The following is a 22,156-nucleotide window of genomic DNA, read 5'->3' as shown; positions in this document are numbered from 1 at the left end:
TAATGCCTCTTAGTCTATCACCATTAACTTCCATCTGCTGAAAACTGATTATTGAACAAGACTCCCATTTAAATGGAAGACAGGATTAAATACTGAAAAAGCACCCTACATGGAGCTTAAAGCTTTCTGCCTGGGGATAGGGAAAATGATTCAATATATTCTGATGCCTCTTCATCACAACATTTTAAGCAGAGCAGGTTTTAAAAAGCAACATAGATCTTACCATAATCAAGGATTCTGGTAGAAAACCAGAACCACAAGTGTCTGTCTGAATATAATAAAGGGAAAACTTAGAAACAGGGGTTTGGGACAAAGTACATAGCAACTGCTCAATTGTTGGGTGCCAAAAGGAAGGTGGAAATATATACCCATTCCCAATGTACAGCTGGTAGATCCACATCTGGCACAACTGCAGTCTCTGTGCATCTAAAACTAGACAGGTTGAAGATGTGAGTTGCTGGTAGAAGTCGCATGCTAGCCAGCATCGTGGGCTTTCCTTCTCAAGGAGAGTATTCTGGTCTCCCAGTTTCAACAGGGTTGATGCTATTTTAAAGACCTGAGAACTAACGATGCTGTAGTAAAGGCAGAAAAGATGCTTGGCTGTTTGACAGAACTACAAATTGTTTCAGGAAAAATAACAGTGGCTGTGATTTGTGGGTTCTCACACACCACTATGGTCTAATAATGCCAGCCTCTTCGAGCTCTCCATGTACCTGGTGGGAAGAGACAAACTCCCAGAGAGTAGGGGAAAGAAAGGAAGGGAAGAAAAACTGTTTCTCTTTCCATTTGTTACCTAGAGAAGGGTCCTTTTTCCCACTGACTACAGGGGGATCCCATAAAAATTTTTCTCACAAGGCTGGAGATAATCTCTGTGATTATCCCAGTGAGTAATACTACAGCAAACCCACCATTTTGAAAGATAAGATTGCAGGTATAAACACAACAGATATATTAGACAGACTTCTTACATACAAAAGCATTTATTTCTATTTTATGTCACTTTTTTTTTTCCCCCAGTTTACTAAGACACATATATGCAAACTATTTCTAACCTACAAAAAACCTACTCAGTAGAAGACACAGGGAATTTTTCTGTGCCAGCACCTAGACAGATTTTTAAAAGGGAATCAGAGCCTTAAAATCAGCTTAAAATCTAGTTCATTTTATCTCATTTCTTGAATGGAAAAATGAACTGTAAATGTGATCTTTGTTAGAGCAAATGAAAAGCTGAGATCTGAATCTGGAGTAAATCACAAGGGTGCTATGAGGGCCACAGTGAGGAGCAGTGACACCCAGTGGCACAGTCTCTTTTGCACTTGATGACTGTGTTCGACGAGACAATTTCAAGACAACTATGCTATTGGGTTACAGATACAAAGAGGATTACAATTACTCCAGCATGGAGAATCAGATTTCCATTCCTCAGGAATGACTAAAATTCCCCCAACTTCTTCCCTCCACAGATGGTACTGATTTGAACAAACCATTCCATGCTTCCTAGAGTAATCATGCAGCTTGTTTAAATTTTCTAAACATGACTCAACTATGATGAAGTGATCACTGTTCACACTAAAAGCAACTGAAGCCAAAAATTGTATCTGTGAATTATTCTTTCAGATTAAATTGGAACTATAACAAAGACTTATCTATCTGCTCTAAGATACTCCCACTTTGTTACGAGCCTAAAAGAAAATATTATTCTTCCTGACTTCCAGAAAGGTGCATTTAAAGAAAAAAACCCTGAAAAGATGTGCTTGGGGTGGTCTAGGTCACAAATTGTCTGTGTCTGTATCCTTATTACTTTGTGGGAATTCTAGTGCTAATCACATATTTAAATTCCCTGGGAATCATGGGTAGGATCCCTTAAGTTCGTCAGCATTCAGCCAACAGTCTTTCCCTATCCAATTATATTGCATTTGCTATAATTCATTTACCTTTGGGTGTAAGGAGGTTTTCAAAGTCTGTAATTTTTGGTGCAATGTACTCTATAGTTTTCAATTTAATAGCTTTTAATTCAGCTTCTGAAAGCCAGCCAGGACGCCGGCGGAGAGGCTGGCTGTGAAATGCTGGTAATTCCGTTTCTGGACAGGAGGAGGAATTACGTGTTTTCAGGTTCATCCACCATTGTTCACATGATGGCCAAACTCCAAGGAAAAGTGCCCGGAGCCAGATCCACATGGGATTTTAAGCTCCTAAAACCTATTTACGTGCCTGAACTCCTACTGAAGTTGACAGGAAGTTAAGCACCTAAATATAAGTTACTTTCACAGATCTTGGCCCCAGTTCCCTATGCTCGTCTGGCTGCAATGCTAATCAGCCCTTCCAAAGTTGGCAGACTGCTCTGAGATTAACTTTTTATTTGAGAACCTAAATGAAAGGAAATTCCTGGTAGAAAAGGCACCTGACTGTACAAAGAAGACTCAGGTAAGTTGAACTGGGCCAGTGGAACTAGTTTAAAGCAACAGAAACACTTGGTAGAAAAAATCTTATTTGCAATGCAAAGATAACCTAAGGGCAGAAAAGGACACAGAAAAAAATCTACTGAGAAAAGAGAGCAGTTACGGCTTTCCATAAAGACTTCTGTGGAAAGCAATGACTACAGCTGCGCGGGCCGGGAACAGAAGACAGTAATATGATATGGCATAGTTCCTAACGAAGTTAATAAAAAAACTCTGCCTACAGAACAGCTGCTTGTAGCTGGAGTTTGGATTAAAAGAACAGCGGCAGCCTAGAAGTCTGTTGGGTGGTATTAAGAGTATCAACAGGAGGAAAGTGAAGAACAAAGTAGAACAGATAGCAGTGGGCACACAATGAAATAATATTCAGAAAATTGAGGTATTGGAAAAGCAGATTAATATTCCATATTGCTTATCTCTATTAATTTTTGAAAGCTTTGTTACCCAAAGGAGTTTCCTGGGTTAAGCTGATATCCCTGATGATACTAAATACTACTCTAGTATGGACTGCTAACTCCTTGTGAGATAAAGTCCTGCTTGGTATGAACAAGGACATTGCAAATAGGTCCCAGATGATTTTACTAACATAAAAATGTAAAAAACTGTAGACTATTTTTCCCATGACTTGGGACTGATACTATCAGACATGCTTTAAAGGAAATTGCACAGTTGAGAACACGTCTTAAAAAAGCCTCCTTGAACTAGACCTCTGAGTCCCTAGCACATTAGAAAATTCAGTATCTAACTGTGGGGTCTAAGAAATGAAAGATCAAGTCTTACATATCTAAGGATAAATGCACACCTTGAAACTAAGCTTAGAAAAGTAGTGAATAACTATCAATATTCTTGAGTCTTAAACCAAGAATGCCAAGCTTACCAACAAACTGGACTACTGTCTACTTTTCAGTAAACAACGTATTTGACCTCAAAATGCTTTCAACATCAGCTTTGTATGTATATCTCGCCACCATTTCTTTTATGTTCTGAGTTGACCTAGTCCTTACAAAAAAAGTTCTTTCATCCTACACTATATGATTCCTCTATTCTTATCCAACTTCTTATAAAAATAACATCAATGCAATTTCATTAGCAGCCACCAACTGATCACTTCATTTGTCTAGTGAAGACCTGCCATCAACATCAAAGCCATTAACTTACATTTGGAGATATCAACTAATGAGAAAATCTAAAAAAAGATCCACACTATTAGGAAAGTAGACATCTGGAAAAGAAAGCAGTTTCAGTCATCTTGGAAAGAAGTGTTTCAAAGATTCTTAGTCATGATTCACCCCATGTTTTTGTGATGCTTCTGCTTTAATACATATTGGAAATGTGAGCTTATAGCACTTTTTGAACATGTGAAACATACTTCTCTTATCTGTAGTAGTGATATGGAACAAAGTTCTTCCATTTTCCATACTGGGGCTCTGCAACAAGTGATTCCTCTGGATAACCAGGCCAAAACACTGCACTTCCACATCATGCTTGGGACCCTCAGGACTGCTTTAAGGTACTGACTTAAACGATTCTTTCACTGCATTATGGGCATCTGTAGTTCTCTTTACAAGTTAATGAAGAAATTCATGCAACCCCAGCTCCTAGAGCTGCCATGTCCTATGAAAAGAATATATGGTGGTAGAAACAAACCATTTATTTGGGTATGAAGAAGGTTTTAAGCCCATGCTACATTTTGTGTTCCTCACAAGCCTAAATGAGAAAGGTGACCACATTTCCTAGTAGGCACCGCCAACTCAGAGGTACAAAACCAGAATCTTTATAGGTTCACTTATTCAGAGAATAAACATGTTTTAGCACAAGTAACAACAAATGATGATATTTTGCCAGCTCCACACCAGAAGACCTAAGAAACTTTCCTATTACCAACCCTTTCAGGCACTCCTCTTTTTCATCCACAAAGCATACGTCTGTGTACAGCTACAACTTAGCATAGGCCAGCAAAATTAAGCTCAGATTAAATTAAAAAAAGTTTCATGGACAATTTCCTAGAAATATTTCATTTAAATGGAAGTTATGAATGAATCTCTGTTTAGCAGAAAACAAATAGTAAGGACTGTAACCATAGTACAATGTGGTCCTCAACCTGTTCCAAGATTCTGTGTTCAGTTATAATATTAAATAGGACCAGTAGTAATGAGAGAAAAATTACTCTGCACGTTAATTTTATGATCAATACAGTTAATATTTTCAGAGAATAATAAGAAGTACAAGAAATATCTAAATTTTAAAAAATTGACAGCAGCTGCAGTTTTCTTTTGGTTATTTATACTTTGAACCCTCCAAGCAGCTTTTAATTCTTTTACTTTTATTCTTAACTGAATGGCTATTACACTAGCCCCAGACTTCTGAGTTACCTGAAGCTGCACAGCTTTACTGTCTTTCTGAGAACTATCCTAACAATTTATGGATCTTTTTCCCGTCTAAAAATTCACTCAACCCTAATGAAATTTAATTTTAATGTATGCATTTTCTTGAAAATAATCCAAGGGTAGCTATTCAGTCATAACTTTCCAAATCATTTTTGCATGTGTGCTTGCTATATTGTCTTTCAAATATCGCATGATATTTTTAAACACAAAGTAACATTACCACTACAAAGTTGACAGTTTTTGTAACATACTGCAGCCTGGCAGAAGTGGTTTACCATGACAATGGAGCTAGATTAGACACAAAATACTACTAATCTCCTCATAAATTTAATCTTTATGATTCATGTTTAATTTTACCCAGTTATGAACAAAATTACCTAAAAAAAAAAAAGAAGTCAAATAATCTTGGTAAGAATGCAAAGGTCAAACACTATGCAGTGAGACACTGAGCCAAATTCGATTTCACTTTATGTCAGAAATAAATGCATTGTCAGTGACTCAGTGCTGGCTACATATTCTGTGACTAATCTTAGACCACCATAAATAAGAAGCTGACAACAGCTATAAAACTGTTTCCATTCCCAACCATGAATCTCCAATTCCTAGTAGCCAGTCACCACAAAACAATTCATGCAAACACACAGTAAAGGAAATGTCCTAATAATAACTAGTTTGCTGTAAATATGACTAAGCAACAACCTGTAAGCCAAATACTAAAACAGCAAGAAAGAGTTTGTGCAGTGTATGTACCAAAAAAAAAACACAAAAAAACAAAAGACGTGTTGTAGTATAAACCCTTCACTCAGGCAACTCTTAGTGATAAGATACATCAGCCACGTATTGTTAGAAAATAAAGTCTGTTTGTTTTTGTTTTATTTTCTCCTGCTAGTACAACTCTACATAATGTAGACCACAACAGGCTAGTAGTTTGTCTTTCAATCTCATGGCTAATACCACTTCCACAGTTTTTCCAGGCTTTCCTCAAGCACTAATTAACATCCAACCCCAAATTCCTCAGAAATTGCAACAACTAACTTTCACAGGTGCCAGGCTTCTTTGACACTACCAGCAGCCTTTCTCCACTTTCCATGAAGTAGGCAACCCAGGAAGCCTCCTGTTCTCATCTGTACCAGAGGGTAAAATGCCTCCTATAAACCTGTCTCCAAAACTTGCTGGTTTTGGACGAGTCCAGTTTTAATCAGGCATTGGTTTGCCAGTCTGGGCACCCATCCCCAGTTTCAGTCTTACTGTAGCTCTCAGTCAGGACTGACTTTTCACCATCCAAAGGGTGGAGAGATACAACTGCAATTCAGAAGTGTTCTTAGGTGCATGCTCACACGCATCCATGTTCAGTGCAGCAGTTAACCTCAGTACATATTTCCAGCTACTGCTGTAAGATATAAGCGTGGTTATCTCTAATATTTAAAAACACTTCCTTCAAAAAAAGATTTTGAACCCTGTCAATGGACAGAAGTTTCTGAGCTAACAAGAGGAAAGATGACCCAGATAGAGTTCATAAATCTCCAATAAGCCAGAAAGGATGGGACCCACTGTATTCTAAAAAAGGAGAAAGAGGAAGCCCTGTTTCTTCCCTTCCACTATTAGAATCAAGTTTAGAAAAAAAAAAAAAAAAAGAAAAAAAGAGAAGGATTTAGCTGCCTGTAGTGAAGCAGGTATTTTGGGCCTGCTTGCCTCTTGGTTATCACTTAAATTAAACAAAAGAATTAGCTTCAGTAATCTCTTACCTCTTTCTGGAAGTGTACTGGCATTACATATCTGTTCTTCACCATCACCAGCAGATGTTGCAGCTTTTATTTTAAAATGGTAAGAAATATTAGAAAGCAGATTTCTAAAAATATGCAGCGTATCATAAGATGAAAAATTTGTAGAACTTCCTTCAACTGTTACGATGTAATGAGTAATCACACCGTTGGATGAAGCAGGGGGGTCCCATTGCACTAGGATCGATTGCCAACTCATTGCAATACAGCGAACATTCTGGACAACATCTGGGACTTAAAAGATACACATACACCAGAGGTTAGTATTCCCACACAATTGAAATTGTACTCACAGAACAATATCATTGGAGAAGCAGCCATAATATCAAAGACAGGGTTAAACGTTCCAGAGGCAGACAAATAGATATTGTAATAAAAATGTGTTGAAAGAACAAAAATATGTCTTTGTCCTTATTATATGGTTCATTTCTGAACAGCATGAACATGAGTGACGCAAGTACTTGACACAGAAGAGGCCATCTATCTGTCTTTTTCCTTGTTGTGTACTCCAGTTTTATTTTCTCATCTTGTATTTCCCTACGTTTTTGTAATCAAAATGTAGTAGAACATACACAGTAGTGTGAAACTCATACACTCCACAATAGCATCAACAGCAGAAATTTCTTTTGTCTCTTAGCTCTGTTTCTTTTAGACACTGAATCAGCTCTCTCTGTCCTTTCAGCTCAGGCATGACCTGCATATAAGTCACTATGCAGGCTTCAGAGCTTCCATATCAATGCTATTACCTTATTGCTCCCCACCTCCTTGCTGGTTCTAGTAGGAGAAATTTTAAATGCTTATAAAAATTTAATAAAAGGTATCAAATATTAAACTCATGCTTAAAATAGAGCATTTACATGTGAACAACTGATTAAATAGAACAATGAATTGTATCTCAGAAAAGGCTAAATTGCTGGCTGTACCAGCTAAGAGAAAGTGAATACATAATGAGGGGTGGCCCCACCTATCTCCTCTACTGAAACACGTCCAGGAATCCATAAAATAGTGAAAGAACTGTTACTGAGGAAACAGATATAAAGGGAAACATGTTAACTATCACTGCACAAAGGTAGATGAATCTCTTTAAAACGATTGTCTTTTCAGTTTGAAGAATAGTCTTTTCACAAAATCTGAGAAAAAGATTAAAAATGGCTAGACCACACTTCCATGGGCAATGTCTTTCCAGCACTCCTGAAGTAAGTACCAGGGGAATGGACTGTCAGTGATGGAATGAGACAACTGAGGGGTGACTGTGGCTCTTGGGCAGCACAGCCTCCACCTGCAGGGATCCAACAGCCAACGTGAACCAGTTTAGTGATGGTCCAGATTTTTCATGGTGTTCTAACAGCTGGCTACAATAAACAGCATTTTTTCTTTTTCCAAAACTGATGTTTTATCAGCTCTGGAAATAATACACACTGGAAGTGTGATCTTGAAAAATCACAGTCACCATCTGGAACCTTTTGATATTTTCTCTACTTCCTTTGCTATCAGTGCAAGGGAACTTGGGAGATCAGACATGGCCCTCTATCCAAACCCAGTCCTCTGGTTTTGACAGCACTTGTACAGTAGAACAGCATGGCACATGACAAAATTCCACGTAATTAATTAACTAGATCAGTTATATTGCACAGCCCTCCCCACTTGTAAGGAAGAACAACGTGTAACAAATTATGTATTTAATTAGAGATTTGTTACCCTTTCTAAAATAAATAATAAAAAATTTTTAAAAATTACATTTGTTTAATAGAATTTCTAGTTCATTTGCCAATCTTTTGTCCATTTTTTTTGGTACTGCTAAAGTTTCAGTTATTTCCACAGGGATCTGAATTACTGCTTTGATCTGCAAAGTCTGATATCTATCTAATTTTCCTCCCTTTATCTGTGATGCTATTAAAAGAATTATAGTAGTCATATAAGCCTCTCATTTCAGATGAGGACATTTCTAATTCTACACTTCCAACATCAAACCCAGTCTACTCGGTACAATAGGAATGGGAATTGGTGCTACACAAGCAGAAGACAATGAGATAGTGTTACGTTATGCTTTCTTTGGAGAGAAGAGGAAGGCTGCTGTTCAGTAATACAAGGAAAATTTACACAAACAAAACTGCAGCTCACAAAAAGTCACGTCTAACCTGATTCCATTGTTGTAAATTGGACAGCATGACTGAACTGATTGCCGTTCCCAAGTCTGGTAAATGCAGATACACTGATAAAGTAAGTGCTGAACGGTTCTAATCCAACAAGGTTTGCCTCATTGTCTGAACCTGAAACATTCTTAAAGAGGAAAAATTATTAGTACACAATTAATCTTTTTGAACATTGTGGGCCTCACCTTGAACATGCTGAAAAGAAGAGATTTAGAGCTACAGTCTTGCTATAGTTTTGCTACAGGTTGTTTAGAGCTATAGTTTTTCCTCTTCTACTCTCAGTAGCTTTCAGTCAGACAAAGTAGTCCCTGAGCTCAACTAAAAGGAATGCAGGGTCAAATTCTTCCTTCCCTTTCTCCTCTCCCTCTTTCAATGTAGCTTGTGAGGAAGATATGCCAAAGGATGGTATCATAATTACATAGCATTTTTAGAACAGATTAACTCCACGTATGTCTTTTTTTCACCAATACTGAGAACTCTTGTTACCTCCACACCACCTTATCAACCCCCTCTCACCTTCTGCTTTCTTACTACATGTCTTCAATGGAAAAGGTCATGGGTCATAGCTCAACATTTCCTTCACTTTACCTGAGTCAGACACATGGACTGATGAAGAGCTAAAACCCACAGTTTGGTTCCTCATAGCAGTTTTTCAGAGAATCACAGAATGGTTAAGGTTGGAAGGGACCTCCAGAGGTCATCTCGTCCAATCCCCCTGCTCAAGCAGAGCCACCTACAGCAGGTTGTCCACGACCATATCCAGACAGCTTTTGAAGATCTCCAAGGAAGGAGATACCTCCCTGGGCAGCCTGTGCCAGTGCTCCATCACCGGCACAGTGAAGACATGCTTCCTAATGTTTAGACGGAACCTCCTGTGTTCCAGTTTGTGCCCATTGCCGCTTGTCCTTGCACTGGGCACCACTGATAAGAGCCTGGTTCTGTCCTTTTTGCACCCTCCCCTCAGGTATTTATACACATTGACAAGATCCCCTGTGAGACTCCTCCAGGCTGAGGAGTCCCAGCTCTCTCATCCTCTCCTCATAGGAGAAATGCTGCAGTCCCTTTGTCATCTTAGTGGCCCTCTGCTGGACTCTTTCCAGTAAGTCCAAGTCTCCCTTGTACTGGGGGACCCAGAGCTGGACACAACGCTCCAGGTATGGCCTCACCAGTGCCAAACAGACAAGAAGGATCACCTCCCTCAACCTGCTGGCAATACTTTTGGCCACCATTAGATTATTTTGCAGCAAGGGCACACTGCTGGCTCATGTAAAACTTGGTGTCTGCCAGGACTCCTACGTCCTTTCCTGTAAAGCTCCTTTGCAAGTGGGTGGTCCCCAGAATGTCCTGGTGCCTAGAGTTGTTCCTCTCCAGGTGCAGGACTCTGCATTTCTCCATGTTGAACTTCATGAGACCCTTGTCAGGCCACCTCTCCACCCTGTCAAAGTCTCTGGATGGCAGCACAGCCCTCTCGTGAGTCAGCCATTCCATCCACTTTCATGCCATCCACAAATTTACTGAGGGTATCCCATCGTCCAGATCATTAATGAAGATAAGCAGGACTGAACCCAGTACTGACCCTTAGGGCACTCTGCTTACTGGCCTCCAACTAGACTTTGCACCACTGAACCCTATCCTCCTGGTCCAGCAGTTCAGTCAGTTTTCAGTCCCCTTCACTGTCTGCTTATCCAGCCCTTACTTCAATGGCTTCTCTAACAGAGTCTTATGGGGGACACAGAGCATTCAAGTAATATTTTGTGCATGTTTTGAAAGGACTCTAATAGCAGCAGGGAGAGAGCTAAACTTCAGCAAGAAAACCTGGCGAGCATTTTGTGGGATTCACATCATCAGGGAATTATGGTGACTAACTTCAATATTTCTAAATAAATTGCTCTGCCTCTCTCACTGCCACAATCTAAATCCAGTTTCTTGGCCACTACATTACATAACATGAAGAAGCATTACTTTATATAACAGGAAGAAACTTGGAGCTCAGCAGATGTATTCAAATACTGCTGCCAGTTTCTGTAATCTAATTTGGTTTAAGTCTGCCACAGATAGACCATGGCCTTCTTTGGTGGCCTTCATGAGCTCTCAAAGAACATGATTCCAAAGGCAGCTCTCTATAAAGAGATCTCTTCCTCTTCCATATCTGCGTTCTGTCCCCCCTCCTCCAAAGACCGTGGAAGAATCTGGATCATGACAGCCCTTCATTCACCATGGGGAACAGACTGCAAAGACTGCACAGCAGGCCACCTCATGGGGAATGACTACTGCAATGGATAAGCTTAACAACAGCACAAGCACTTCCCTTGCATGCTAAGTCTCTGGAACTGGTGAGGGAGTTTGTCAACACAGTATCACAGTGTACCTCACACTGTATGTCTTAAGCTCATAGCTGACTGCAGCAATGCCTTTTCACTGTAACTTTTAGCCATGTCTCAGGTGAACAGAACTCACTATTTAGTTTCTAAACCTGAGATGCAATCCTGGTCTCACTTGCTGCCCTTACAGTTCATGGCACATATTTGATGCCATGCCAGCAACCAGACATAAATGCCTTGACCAATTTCTACATCTAATTTTATAGCTTCTATTTCAGTTAAAATTTATTCTGTTACTCTGTAAAACAAACAAACAAACAAACAAAAAATGCAAACCTCTAAACATTTTAAAACTATTTTTCAAGATGACAAGAAATTTCTTTCCTTCCTTTTTAATCTTGGAAGCCCACAGATACTAGATGGCTACACATAGGCAGATACAAGTCACTTCTGTCATTTTCTAACAACAAACTTACAATGAAATATGAACTAAAGATTAATAAAGCTCATCATTAATGGAATATTAGAAGCTGAAAACAAATTAAGATGTAGACATATTTTTCTATCTAATTTTAAAAATTGAGTTATAGACATTGTGGGATGGTAAGTAAGCTGTCTTAACAAAAAAGAATTTATAGGAGCTCCATAATTCTAGGAGCATAAGAGACATTTAAAGTATTTGTCATAAATGTTGTTTGTAAAACATTAAAAAAGCATTTATCTGCCAAAGAAATTAAACACAAATATTACAAACATACCTGATAAAATATTTTTTCAGTGTTGTTTTGATAAATCTTAAAATTATATCTCATAATAACACCATTTGGCTGAGGACTTGGATCCCATTTTAGCCACACAGAATCTGAAGTGTAATTGGTAATGGTCAAATTCTGGGGTGGAGCTAATGGCACTGCAAAAAAGAAATGCTCTTGACTTACAAATTACAAATAAACCAGGCAAAACCAAACATAGCAGCAGAACATATGAACATTTGTTACTATTTCAATCTGAACTCAACAAAACAGCACTTCATTTCTATCTTTTTGTTTGTTTCTTTCTTTTTGAAAAGAAACAAATTCCATTAACCAGGAATATGTTTAATCAGCAAGGGATCTTCTCAGATACCTACGAAAGCTATTTGTCACTTAAACAGGCCCACTGTCAGAGCTAAGACACTTAAAAAGTCATAGTACACATATCTTGGAATTAAATATATTTCACTTCCTAAAGCTTATAGTGAGCACAACTCAATATATATCTACAAGAGAACATCATTTACCACACAGGTGGGAGGAGGTCCATGTAAGGGTGACCTGAAAGAATGTCAGAAATGTTTTCATGTTTTGTATTTTTTTAATTATGTACATAGGAGAGAAGAAGAGGAAGGTATTGTTGTTTGCTTCAAAATCCCTGACACTTCGCCAACTGATGAATTCCAAAGGAAAAAACATTCTTTCTTGGAGCTTTGTAATCCTTTGCAGAACATGACCACCTCTGGCACACTGTGATTGGAGGAGGATAACTCAGAAAAGACTTCTCTTGTAGTGTTTCTTTCTTCTGAGAGCTCTTCACACAAGACCAATAGAAAATGAATCTTTAACCTTGACTCTTTCAACGTGTGATGTTCAGATTTAAATCAGATGCCATATCATAGGGACAAAATTTCAAAGTTGGTTACAATTGCGTTTGCTCACCTGACTCATCTGTGTAGAACAGAAGCATGGAAGATGGACCGGATCCTTTTATAGTTCTTGCAGCTGTGTAAATACTGTATAATGTGAATGGTACAAGGTCTTCCAAAATGATGAAATTATTGGTGGTAGAGAATGAGATATTCCTTTCTGGCCCAAACAAATTTAAATCATAACTTATTATAACACCACTTGGCTTAACAGGAGGGTCCCATGAAAGCATAACTGAGGTAGTTGAGAGATTTGAAAATTTTTTGATTATAGGTGCTGATTCTGGGACTACACAAATAAATAAGAAAGAGAAAAACAAGGATAACCTCAGAAAAATATGAGTTATAATGAAAAATGTGTTTTACTTATATTAGCTAGTTTAGTCTTAGTTGAAATTGTGCTCTGAGCAGAAAATTCTATTTCACGGTCTCAACACAGAAATGTGTAGCAGTTGTTTGTGTTATTGTATCTCTCACACACACACTCTCTCTCTCACACACACAAAGTTTTAAGTAAAATGAGAAAGATAAACTATTTTTTTTCTTTCTAAAAGAGAAACATTTTACTTTTTCTACATTTCCTTATGAATGAATAAAAACTATTCTTAAACTTACCATCTTCATCAGTTCTTATATGCAGACTTAGAGCATGCAGTTCAGAAGATCCTTTATCAGTGGCTGGTGTGATTTTCAGAATGTAATCAGTGTATTTCTCCAGATTGTCAAAAATGATGCTTGTGTTGTAAGTAAGGAAAGACAATATCTTATTGGTTCCCAGTTGCAATAAACTTAGAGAAACATGAAAGAAGACTAAACCATTTGGCTGGGATGGTGGAAGCCAGCTTACATTTACAGAAGATGAGGAAATATTTTGATAGACCAGCTTTTCAACAGAACCATCTGGGACTATGAGAGATAAACAAAACAAATGCATGGATTACAATACTAAAGAATCCAAAACCAAAACAGATATGCATGCCCGAAGTATGATTGTTTTATAAATCTTATCTGTAAAACTAAATATTTTGTACAATTTTTTTTAAAATGATTTTTTTTAATACCAAAACCGAAATATTTTGATAGTATATACGAATAACCATCTACATTACATTTGACTTTTGAAAGAGCCTTAATGATGGTTTAATACAATATTCTTATTGCTTGCATCCAAAGTAGAAGCTTGAGAACTATATTCTCTGTATTACAAAGCAGAGTCAAATCAAAATGTCTTTCATGCAAAGGAAAATGAAAAAACATTTACTGGATTTTTTTTTAGCTTTGCCATCTTAACAGTAAAATCATTTTAAAATTAGAGAATATTTAATAAATAGAAACATTGATATACATTGTAACATTTAAAAAAGTTATTCACTTACTATCCTGATCTGTATACACATCTATTATTTCACTGGTTTTGTTTCCATCCCCAAAAGCTGTGCTTGCAGTTACCCAGAGAGTATAATGGCTGTATTTGGCCAAGTCATCCAGAACTGCGGAATGGGACATATTGACATCGCTGTAGTTACCAGAACTTGTGAAATTCTGAAGGAAAAAAAAAATAAAAAATAAATAAATATATTGTCATTGAACATAAATATTACTTATTCATTGACTTCTCATTCAGCTATCACCACCACCAAGACAGATGATTCACCAGATCACTCAAGAGACATAAATATATACTTTGACTACTAATAGGTCCTGATTTTTCTGAAATAATCAAGTTATTTATTGTATGCTATTACTCCTTGTACACACTACCTAATTGGCTCATCCTGTCATTTGTAGCTGTTGAATGACAATCGACCTCTTTTTAAATCACATTAAATATGTAATATTGCAATGGGTTTATCCATATAGCAACAGGAAAACAACAAAAAATCTGCTAATGAGCACACTTGATTGTCTTGTTTGATCTGCATAAAGCGAATCAAAGCACTTCTCTCACTTTGCTCCTTTTTTAGGAGAGTAGATCTTATAATTGTCTAATTGTCTAACTTTGAATTAAAAGTTTCCAGAGCCAGAGATCTCACAGCAACACTTGATAAACCATTCCTCTGGTTTTCATTAAAAACACGTCATCGATTCTAATACAAACAAATATCGCCAGTGGGTTGTGTTGAACTGAAGGGACCAATGGAATTTTTTTCCTTGTGCAGTTACTTGCTAACAAAAGACAACCACATGAGGACCACATCCTACTTTCTTTCAAACTATATAAAAATTTTCACTAGAACTGTGACTGCTGCAATAGTTTACTGCTTCAGGTCAGACCTGATGAGGAGCCTGTTCTTGTTTGGAATGAACAATTTGGGAAACTGAAAAGAAAAAAATTAACTCAGATTATACCAAAGCTATACCACATAACCAAATCTGTATAATCTCACTGTTTTAAAGGAACGTGACTTAGAAGGCCCACAGCAGTTTGGTTCATGATTTGAAAACTATTGAGAGGTCACAGGCCCCATAAGGAAACTCAGCACCTGTATGGAAGTCAAACTTTTGCTCCGGCTTTGAATTATCAGCTTCATTCCTCTCCAGCAGCCACATTGCTCCATTGAGCACGTGGCATCGGCAGCCAAGATGACTGTAATGTTTGCATATTTAAATTGAGAAATACTGTATATAAACACAGGCATATTAAACCCATATACTAAAAAATAGGTTGTTATTTCTCTTGAGGAAATTTCCTACTGAAGAAATCAGTGTGATACACTCTACTAAACAGTTGAGTCAACATCTTGAAAATTGATAGTTTGGTATATAATCTTCATGTCTGTCACCGAAATGTACTGATTTCTATATGTAACATGGCATGACCAATTTCTTTGATTTTTCATACAGGCAAAATTATTTCTGCAGGAAAAAAAAAAAAAAAAAGGCAACACTGATTTCCACGACATTTTCACACCTATATCTGCAGACCTATTTTTGGCTATGGCTACTAGTGCTCACATAAAATAAGTAAGTAAATAAATTAAATAATAAATTAAATAAGTAAATAAGCCCTTTGTTTTTAGTTTTTGTTGTTGTTGTTGTTTTTTGAATGCAGAACAGAAGCTGCTCAAATTGATGGTATACATTTCCATATCCACTCCTACTAACAGAGCACAGAAACAGAATCCCAGAACCACAGACTTAAAACACACTCACAGGCTTGTCTGAAAGATCTGGTTAGGTCAACATCAGACAAAATATAAAGAAATTCCACCTTAACTTAGACTTTTGTCTAAATATAGATGGAAGTTAACACTATCTTCATGTAACTAACTGAAAAATATTGGGAAAAGCTTTGCTTTACACTTGGTAGGGAAAGATACTGGAAAGCAAGGACTGAATTCTGAGGAATTTAATTAAATCATCTGATGCTCAAACACGTAACATAAAATGACTTCTGAACCAAATGCATCATTCTACTACTCTCCTGTTATTATTACTATATATTATGAGTAATAATTACTGATTAACAGTAATAGCATCTACTAAGATCTAACAAGGACTTAAAGTATTTCCCTGAGTTTTCAAGGTAAAAATGTCAAAGATACAAGACAAAGTTTTGAGTCTAGATTTATAGAGAGTTTACTGGTATGAACAGCTGAAAACCCAAGCCTTAGTTTAAAAGGCATACCTTTACAATTTAGTCAGCTGCTTGACAGTTACACACTCAGTGAACCAACGTGAAGGCTGTAACAACAGAAGTTTTGGTGGTTCAACAAAAACTTTAAGAGAAAGTCTCCTTACAATGAGGAGCCCAAGGACTGATAACAGAGGACTACCTCAAACTTCCGATATGACAAAATATTAGCAAAGAATGAACACATAATGAAGAGTAAGGGTGAACAGGAAGAGCTGTGTGGGTACAAACTGAGAAAAGATGAAACTAGTACTAATTGTACCCTGGGGACAGAACACTATAGGAAGTTTTAGAATTAACTGTGGCTGCAGATGAAAGCAAACAGCTTAGGATCTTTGGCTACAGCTGAAGAAATTCTTCCTTCTATCCCTTTCTTCATCCATACATGAAAGAAGTTTTGACATAGCAAAGTATCAGATTATTAAAAGCAGCTAAGTGTAAGCAATACAGGCCATGAAAGTGTCAGAAGAAAGTAGTATCTTCTTCACTCTAGGAATCAGCAGAAATTTCCAGTGGCACAAAGCCATAATTAGTTGTATACAGACAATAAATATAGTGTTGCTCTTCTTCACTGTTAACCATTTTCCCCCATTGCTTCTTTCTTTAAGTTCACTGTACTTTAGTGCTATTTTGAGTAAGAATATCACATACTTGACTCTGGTAATTAGGAGAGCACTGACACCATGAAGGCTAATCCAAGCCATCCGTCAATGTAATGTACACTGTTCCAGTACTGATCTAAGTAAAGATACTTGCTTTTTGTAGTCTATACTGTTCTAAGGCCATCTTTTCAAAAATCTCCAGTGTACTTTAGGGAGTCTCACTTTTTCTCTTATATTGATCATATTGGTGAGATAAAATTTTTGCTTGTTAAGTTAATACACTGCATTCCTTGCAACCCTTGTCTTCATTCCAAGGTAGACCAAGCCAAATTTCACTCTGAACTGTGTCCAGTCACGTTCGCTTAGCTTGGCTTCAACAAAAACATGGTGGTATGGGGGCTGGATGATTTGGGGTCTAATACTCAGTCTCTAGAAGAGCGGCAGGCTTTCCTTCTCTTCTTAAGTTCCTGGTTTCCCTGCCTATTTTGGCAGAGCAGGACAGTTTTAATCTGTTCTGAAACTCCTATGCTGGAGAGGTTTCTCCAAGCATAAATTTATATTAGTAATTAGCACCTTTCCCACTTTCTTTCTAATCAAAACACAGATATAGAGAGATCGAATAAAAGAGTTTATTCAAGTCATTAACATTGTTTATAGATCAATATTTAGCAATAAGGCAATTATTTCCATAAATTCTTTGACTTTTTTTTTTCATGGTAAGATTTAGAATAAGGGTAGTATCTGCTTCAAGTATCATGCAAGGAACCACTAAGCAAAACTTGCAAAGCTGCTACTGCAAATAGGAAAAGCTTGAACTGCACGAATCCAGCAGCATGACATAGAAGTGACAAGAACAAGAGCTATAGTGCCATATAGTCTGTGTAGGAAGTGCTCTTGGTCAGAATGTGCATCATCTCTTTACTGCACTGGTGCAGAGTCATGACCATAAACCGAAAAGTAGTATTTTCCCTAGATCTATGACAGAATCTGAAAAATACAGCTGAACTTGAAACTAGTGCAAGCATTGGTTTGTTCTGCTACCTGCTAGCAGCTCTGCCTGGAAGGCATTCAAGTTATCACTGCAGACTACCATTTTGTCTCACTGTATTTCTGGGAATCTTTGTCTTTATTTGATAACGAACAATGTATTTGGCTACCAGTCATCCCTCTCTGACACTTTCTTCTTTTACAGCCTGTCAGCATCCCACAGAAACAGCCCACTCATCTATCAAAATCCTCAAATCTAATCTCCATCACTAAATTTTTCCTTCTGCTGTTCTGAATCCCAGGTCTGAGCATCGCAGGCCTTCTGAATGGACAGTCACAGTGTGATTTTTCATGCAGACCTGTAAAGCAAAGAAACTATACATTATTTTTCTGCTCTACGAAGAAGAAAAAAAAAAGGCAACTCTTTTTCCTCTAAGTTTCTGCATCATGTCAAGGAGTAAACTGCACCCTTTATCTCATGCCTTTTATTTTTTTCCCCTGAACAAAGTACTTTACTCTGCAGCTACCAATTCCCTGATCTTAGCAATGTTGTTTATAATAACAGCTTTCTGTTCATTAATATATCTGATAAGTCTGAGAATGTGTGGAGACATGAGAACCTGAGACAACAGAATAGTAATAGTTTTAGTATGATGTTTATATCTATTTCAGATTATGAAAACATTAAAATATGTTAATTTGCTTGAGGTTCTCCAGCTGGGACAGTTTTTCAGGCATCTGTAAGATAGACTTTAAGGCTTGGACCTCTGCTATTATGTCCTGACAAAGAAGTAGATGAGAAACTAGCAGGGAATGGCTGCCTACAGCAAAGTGTCTGAGAATGGAGGGTTCATAGAAGTGTGAAAAGATCGTCTATGTTTTCTATTCCTCTATTATCATTCCTAAAACTGAAAATACAGTTTGGATATATATGAGTAATGGTGACCTAGATGCAGGAGTATCCAAACAAGTATTACGCCTTTTCAGATGTGTGCAATACAAAACTTACCAACACACCCTGAAATCATATAAATATGCTTCTAAGTTACAGACAGTTCTAAGCCCTGTGTGCATATGCGCATATATATACACCTGTATGTACATATTACAGATGTTTATATACAAAAATCAGGCTGGCTTTCACACAGGCATTTCTCTGTTGTAAAATGTGTAAATATAAAATATCTGTCAGAAAGAAGTTGGGGAGAGTTGTTTTTTAACTCCTGTTTGAAATGTCTTGCATACACAGGAATGACAAGGAACAGGATAGGAGCATACTGTAGGTTTGGTGGTTGCCATGCCAAACAGTGAACACAGATGTATGTGAAGGGTAGAGAGAGTTAAGGGGAGCAGACAGATTAGGAGTGGATCATGATTTGAGAGATTAATGGTGTTCTCCCAAGGCCAGTAAGAGACAGATGCAATAGCAGGTGAAATTTATCTTCTGGTAGCTTTCTACAGTGGGATGAGTTAAAAATCAAATCTGAATGGGTGAAGATGATGGGTTCCACATCTGTAAGTGGAGCTACTATCAGTGTTCTTCTGCTGTCAACCACATTATATGGCAAAGCAGCAGTAACTACTACCCATGCCACCATCCTTCACTTGCACAACTACATTATGTGACAATGAAACTGGACCCTCACCTTGTTGGGCCAATGCTACTGTGTTCCATCTTCCCTATCTTGAGCCTTCATTTCCAGAGTCCTGGGCAAGTCCAGAGGGATTATAGCTCTCCTTGTATTAGTTTCACCTTACTCTTTCACCTCAGAGTTCCACCTTCCCAAAGGCAGGAATTAGGCCAAGTATGTAGTCCTCCTCTAATATCCCTTTAGTTGTCCAAGTATTAGACAAATGTAGTCACTTTTCATAGGATGTGCTTTTTCAGGCAATGCACTGGTGTAAAGGTTTCTCCAGGAATTTGTTAGGCTAAGAAAAATGCTGTTGGTACAGTACTATGTGCAAGCAGAGGCTAACACTCTGAAAAGCAGCCCTAATTTTAATCTCATCAGCATGTGAATACATAGCATGGTCCTGCTTTCATCCCAAAATATGCATACAGAGCCTAGCAACCACACAGCTTCAGAGAAGTCACAGATATGTATACACAGAACCATGTCAGCAATGATTCAACCACAGGTATTTGTAAAATCTGTGAGTATTTCTTCTAGTTATACTCAAACGTATTCACACCTTACACTAGACTTATCTATAATTATCTTATTATCTTATCTATACAGTACAAGTAATTTTTCATGCATTAGTTTCTTCATTACATTAAAATTCTTGCTTTTCTTTCCCATGTGTAAAGCTTGTAAACAAAACCTGTAAAAGAAGCTTACTTATTACACTTCTGTATCAAAATACATTCTTAGAAAGGAGAGCAGAAAAACTATACGTAAATTAATACATGTGATCCATAATTAAGGATGAAAGTATCAAAAAAAAAAATGGAAATGTCCAGATCACCAAAAAATAATAACATATTATTTGTCTTTTATGCTTTAACTTAGGATTCTCAATAGTTTTGTTTCAAGATGCTAAACATATGTCCTTTTGAGAGTAACAAAACTATGAGAGAATCTATTCTTTAATTTGACTGTATTACCTTATTTTCAGTACTATACAAGCATGCATTAAAATGTTCAAACAGAGCTGTTGCAGAAATTAATTCAACTTGATAGATTAGAATAACAGTCTCAAGGATGTGCAATGAATCTTTAATGAATTAACTATTAGAACACCTTATTGAATCATACAAATGAAGAATATGAAAAGAAACTTACCTGTATGAATATCCCTGAATTATTTTTGAAATAAACTGAGTAGTACAGTATATTTCCATTAGGCTTTTGAGGAGGAGACCAGAACAGCATTACTGATGTAGAAGTAAGGTTTCTGTATACAACATTTTTCGGAGGATCACCTGGTGCTGGAAAAATGTTAAGTTTTAGCATGCCTCACAGAAGGCTTTGTACATTATTGTGCCCAAGAAATAGCCACTATTGATTTCACAACAGCCTATGTCAAATTAAATGCATTCTGAATGTGGTATAAAAATTGCTTCCGAAAATGATAAAACAGTAACTGTAAACAAATGTTTTAAACCTTTTTTTTTTTTTTCCAGACACATTTTTATTTTGCCACACAAGAACTATTTTCTTATACAATTTGTCCTTTACTTACTGTTTTGCGTACATAGTCTACCTTGTGTATGTACACAAATAGGTGACAGAATTTTCACAATTTGCAAACATGGAATTTGACTATACTCCAAATGGTCCAAATATAGTTTATATATTAAAAAAAAAAAAGCACTTCAGAAAACGTAAATCAAAAGCCTGTTTCTGTCTTTGATGCTTATAAACAGAGTTCAGGCTTCCAACTCTTATATGTTAACCAGATACTTAAGCTTGGACAGTATGATTTTCTCTGCTTTTTAATCTCTTTCCCCAGCCTACTGAATATACAGGAAGGACTGTGTAAGTATTCTTCAATTAATCTGTCCTCCTATCCTGTAAAGCATATGGTCCTTCTCAGTAGCACAGGGATGCAGGAAACTCAAACTCCTTAATTTCCTTATGTCAGTTCAAGAGAACTTAAGTCTACATTCTGGCCATTCAAGAAAGTGCTCTATACAAGTGCAGTAGAGTACTGAACACTGTAGGTGATATTAAGGCTCTTGTTTAGTGTTGTTCTAGTTTGTATAATATACTAAAATATTGGAGGGAGAACTCTAAGATCAATGCCTAAAAATCCTGCCTTAAAAAGTCAGTTCATGCTTTCATAACAGCTTTAGTAGCAAAGATTGGGAATACCTACAATTTGGTGTTTCAGTCTTTTGAGAGATGGTTTGGATAGACACTAATCCTGCTACTGATTGTTGAGTTTATCTGCGCATGATGATTCTGAAATATGTCTGCATACAATCCATTTTGGAACATATTGCAGCAATATAATTAGTGGGAAAACCAGAAATATTAATGAAACTGAAAACCTTTCAAAGCACAGTATGCAGTATGATCATTTATAGATGCTAACTAGAACTTTGAAAATCATTAAAAGAGAACAAACAATTAAATCATTGCACACTTACAGATTTAACTTTCAAATTAAATCCATTTCAGGATTGTGAGAGAGACTCTAAAGAGTAT

The 22,156-nt window shown here is 37.1% G+C and overlaps 1 protein-coding gene and 1 long non-coding RNA gene across 4 annotated transcripts in view; both read right to left on the bottom strand.

Annotated features, from left to right (window-relative positions):
* Positions 1–22,156, bottom strand: part of PTPRQ (protein tyrosine phosphatase receptor type Q) — a 137,807-nt gene that overhangs the window by 53,926 nt on the left and 61,725 nt on the right. For all 3 annotated transcript variants that reach the window (XM_066993533.1, XM_066993539.1, XM_066993540.1), the window contains exons 36-42: positions 20,789–20,934; positions 14,156–14,321; positions 13,395–13,685; positions 12,793–13,068; positions 11,857–12,008; positions 8,763–8,904; positions 6,589–6,858 (exon numbers count right to left, since the gene is read on the bottom strand). In XM_066993533.1, coding sequence (XP_066849634.1) covers positions 6,589–6,858; positions 8,763–8,904; positions 11,857–12,008; positions 12,793–13,068; positions 13,395–13,685; positions 14,156–14,321; positions 20,789–20,934 — 1,443 coding nt within the window. The remainder of the gene's footprint in view (positions 1–6,588; positions 6,859–8,762; positions 8,905–11,856; positions 12,009–12,792; positions 13,069–13,394; positions 13,686–14,155; positions 14,322–20,788; positions 20,935–22,156) is intronic.
* LOC136790342 (uncharacterized) lies at positions 17,623–20,778 on the bottom strand. The gene is made up of 2 exons (XR_010830094.1): positions 19,649–20,778; positions 17,623–18,361 (listed from the first exon to the last, which is right to left on the bottom strand). It is a non-coding gene; the product is annotated as an uncharacterized lncRNA (long non-coding RNA).

This window comes from Anser cygnoides, chromosome 1 (assembly GCF_040182565.1).
Source record: "Anser cygnoides isolate HZ-2024a breed goose chromosome 1, Taihu_goose_T2T_genome, whole genome shotgun sequence".
In the NCBI taxonomy this organism is placed as follows: Eukaryota; Metazoa; Chordata; class Aves; order Anseriformes; family Anatidae; genus Anser; species Anser cygnoides.
Note: the sequence above shows the minus strand (reverse complement) of the source record. Positions and strands in the feature narration are given on the sequence as shown.